Source organism: Brassica oleracea, chromosome C4, assembly GCF_000695525.1.
Source record: "Brassica oleracea var. oleracea cultivar TO1000 chromosome C4, BOL, whole genome shotgun sequence".
Lineage (NCBI taxonomy): Eukaryota > Viridiplantae > Streptophyta > Magnoliopsida > Brassicales > Brassicaceae > Brassica > Brassica oleracea.
The window spans coordinates 15,549,394-15,553,603 of record NC_027751.1 but is presented as its reverse complement, the minus strand read 5'-3'; the positions used below and the strand labels follow the sequence as shown (position 1 = coordinate 15,553,603).

Below are 4,210 nucleotides of genomic sequence, written 5' to 3'. Positions count from 1 at the left end.
GAGGCAGTATCTGCGTCCCTCTTCTTGAGCTCCTCGCCGGAGTAAAACCATTCTCCTGCACTATTGGTTCTTGTCTAGTGGGTGATCACGTAGCTGACTGTGTCTCCGTCTGTATAGCTACTTCAGCCAATTTTTCCGCAATTGTTCTTGGGCATCCATGAACCAAGTGTCCATAAATTCCGCACTTTGAACAGATCTCAGCTAACCCTTCGTAAGCTACAAAGTATCTCTCTCCGTTAATTAGGACTGTCCCTTTCAACGGCTTTGCAAGATTAACTTCTACACAAACTCTCGCAAACCTTGCTCTTTCAAACTTCAATGTGGTCAAGTCAACACGAACTGGTTTACCCAAACCCTTGGCAATACCCATGAGGGTCGATTGATGGTAAAAGTTCACTGGAATATTTGTCAACCTGATCCAAACCGGCGTCGTAACGATGTCATCTCTTAACGAATCGAACTCCGGCGACCAAGCTCTCACCATGAGATTACTGCCAAAAGCCCTCCATGGACCCCCTGTCAGTGCCGCCAAATATTCATCCTCCTTCTCGAAACGAACCATAAAAAATTGTCTGGGGAGGTCCATTACATACATTCCTCCTTTAGGGTTCCATAACTCTCTTAGCTTCTTTCTCAAGGCAGAGATCGGGACGTTACTTCCCAAAACCCTAACAATCATACACTGCTTCCACATCCCATTCATCGCTTCTAAAACTTCCGGCTCAATCGTAATCGATGGTTCTCCATCCTCTCCATTCGGAAACTCCACTCGTAGCCTCTCAGATACAAACGCATCATCAATCAAACTCTCTGGAACCGGCATACCTCCTCCATTCGTACTCACCACTTTGGATGCATACGAGGCCGCCGCATTCGGTGGATCCCCTGGTGGTCTCGCTCTCTCTCCCACATCCATCATGGTTGCATCACGATCTCCCGACTCCGAACCCCTGCCCTCACCAATCGCCAAAACCCTAATCGTCATATCCCGCCGTTCGTTATTTCTCCTCACCAATCGCCAAAACCCTAATCGTCATATCCCACAGTTGTGTGATTTACAAACACATAATATGTACAACCAGAAAAAAAATTTCTAAAGTCAGTGATATTTGGAGGAGAATCCAAATAATTTATACAAAAAGAGAAAATTTATTTTATTAAGAACATTTAAATGATTTTACAAAAGTTTGGAGAGAACTCGTAGACTTAGACATTTACTAGGTTTGACCTACAACTTGTACCAAATTTAGGTATTTATAGTACAAGAAATCTAAAGAATATTACGAGGTATATTATTTAGTTATTTCTTAGACATAGTTATTACACCGGAGATTCTTACAAGTAATTATTACAATTAAGACACTTTAGTAATCACTTATTTATTAAAATCTTTATTTGTTGTAAATCATGAAATAATAATACAGACAACTATATGTATTTGGCTCAGCTGAATATGTTTGGTATGTGAAGAAGATCACGTAAATTAGAGAATAAAGACTTGTATCTCTTAATATTCTTATTACGAAGTGATCATTTATATAGGGAGATAAGTCGGTGAAACCAAAGCGACATAATAGAAAAAGACAAAACAAAAGGATAAACATTATATCCTTGTATTGGATAATCATCTACTCCTTCCGTTTTACAAAGAGTGTCACTTAGACATTTTTCACACATATTAAGGAACTCATTAAAATGCATTTATGTTTTCACTAATATCACATATCTAACCAATAGTATTTTAGATAAATCGATTTATTTATAAAATCAATGCATTATGCAATTAATTTTGAGCTGAAAGGTTGTATAAATTGCATTGGTATTGTAGAATGACACTCTTTGTGAAACAAGAAAAATGAGCTAAAGTTACACTTAATATGAAACAGAGGGAGTATTATCTAACATTATTATGTTTTTGATTTGTTGTTTATTTGTCTTTGTTTCCCATATTTTCAAAAGAGAAGAGAGACCCACACTATCCACTGTCAGATTCCATGTTTGCTTCTTCAATGTCAGAAAGTGCTTATGTCACATAGATCTGATAGCCTGGGATGTCTCTTTTTATTGTGTACTTCTTCCTATCAACTCTGTAACCGGATGGTCCAAATTGGAGTCTAGCCACGAGTATTGGTCATGTAAGTCTAAAAGTATTTGTCGTAACTCATCGCAGAACTCTGGTGGATATACGTCTTTGGTATGCCAATGTGATGTACATGAACAAAATAGTCTTCGTTCAATTTCTCATTCGTCCATGCCATTTAAGACTGCCATTCCACTTGCCATTGCATGAAAGTTCGTTGCACTGAAAGCATTATCATCTTTGTAGTTTATTTGGATGCGTGCTTCAAATCTTTTTACACGAGTGAGCACATACTCTTGTTATTCTTTTAGTGTAATGATTGTGAAGGTGGCAAAATTTGATATTTTTCTTGTTTGTGTCTGAATATTCTCTTGCCACCACGTCACAAAGACAAGGAAAAAAGAGTACACTGTCGTAAACTCTCCCTAAGAATAGTGGACATAGCTTTCTCATCACAGGTCACGCAAATGTCGCATTCCGATACCATATATGTGTTTTCGGAATGTTGTAGTCGGAAGAGCTTTTTTGAACGAGTCAGTCGGATTCTCGCATGACCGTACATATTCAATGTCCAGTTCCCGTATGCACGAGAAAAATCTTGGAGGAATATGCTTTGTTCTATCGTTCATTGAGTTGACCAACACAAGCCGAATTGTCTTCAAATATTTTTGTTGGCTCTTTCTCGTTGACTATTCCGCTTGATTCTTGTATATTGTGACTCATTGACCGAAGCCACACACATTCTCGACATGCTTCGTGAAGCGCAACAGTTTATGTATGATTCGAAGATGTTGCAACCAGAGTTTGTTTCTGGGACCGCCAAGAGATCGCGGTTCCACCAATCGTAAAAACATAGCCGGTTTGTGATCGAGCTTTATGAGGATCCGATAAGTATCCTGCATCTGCAAAACCAACCATACCAAACTCGGGGTTTCTATAATAAATCAACCCTAAATCAACTGTACCTTGGAGAGAACGAATATGTTCTCAACGCCATTCTAATTTCCATGAATCGGAAATAAGCAGGATATTTTAAACATCTCTTTCAACATCGAGAGATCAATTTACCATTGGAGTACTCAAAGGAGTCACTTTATTCATATCAAAGCGTTTCAATAACCTTTTCGTATGATTTGATTGATGCACAATTATTCTTTCTCGAAGATGCTCTATCTGGAGCCCAAGACAAAACTTTGTCTTTCCCAGATCTTTCATTTCGAACTCCTCTTTCATATGAGTTCGAGCATCATCAACCTCCTTTTGAGTTCCAATTATGTTCAGGTCATCTACATATACATCAATTATCACAAAGCCAGATGACGAGTTCTTTATAATCCGTATAGCGATCGTTGTAACTAACCGAACAAATCTCCCTGGATTTTTCTTTCAATGCCCCTGGCATTTTCTATCCCTCAGGGAGTTTCATATATATATATATATATCGTTATCTAATGATCCATAAAAACATGCAGCCAAAACGTCCATGAGATGCATTTCAAGATTTTTAGATGTTGTTAGGCTCATCAAAAGTTTAAAGGTAATTGCATCCATTACCAGGGAATACATTTCCTCAAAATCAATTCCCGGTCTCTGAGAAAAACCTTGGGCAACTAATCGGGTTTTATATCGTGTTACTTCATTCTTTTCATTTACTTTTCTCACGAATATCCACTTATACCCAACATGATTTCTATTCTTAGGCGTTATGACTATAGGTCCAAAGACATTTCTTTTATTTATGGAGAATAATTCAATTTGAATGACCTTCTGCCACTCCTCCCAATCATGTCTTTTAACATTCCAAAATGGACCTTGGATCGAGATCATCATTTTCATGATCAATATATTTGGACACAGAAAAGGAGAACATTCCATCAACATCTTTTATCGTATTCCTGATCCATAACTTTTTATCTCGGGCGTAGCTGAAGGAAATCTTATACGTTTCTGTTCTCTTTTCGTCATATGGATCATCTTTATTTATGTCTTCTATCAGACATTTTTCAATAACAGGTTCTTCTGGAACCTTTCCATTTATGTCTTCTTTCAGACATCCATATCAGGTTCTTCCCGAACCTTTCTGCTTTGCTCAACAAATTTCTTTTTCTTTCGGGGATTTTTTTTCTTCTT

At 37.9% G+C, this 4,210-nt stretch overlaps 1 protein-coding gene across 1 annotated transcript; it reads right to left on the bottom strand.

Annotated features, from left to right (window-relative positions):
• Positions 1 to 85: 85 nt before the first annotated feature.
• Positions 86 to 919, bottom strand: LOC106338238. The gene has a single exon (XM_013777263.1). It carries the CDS (start codon positions 917 to 919, stop codon positions 86 to 88), a length of 834 nt encoding a protein of 277 aa, XP_013632717.1.
• Positions 920 to 4,210: the final 3,291 nt, after the last annotated feature.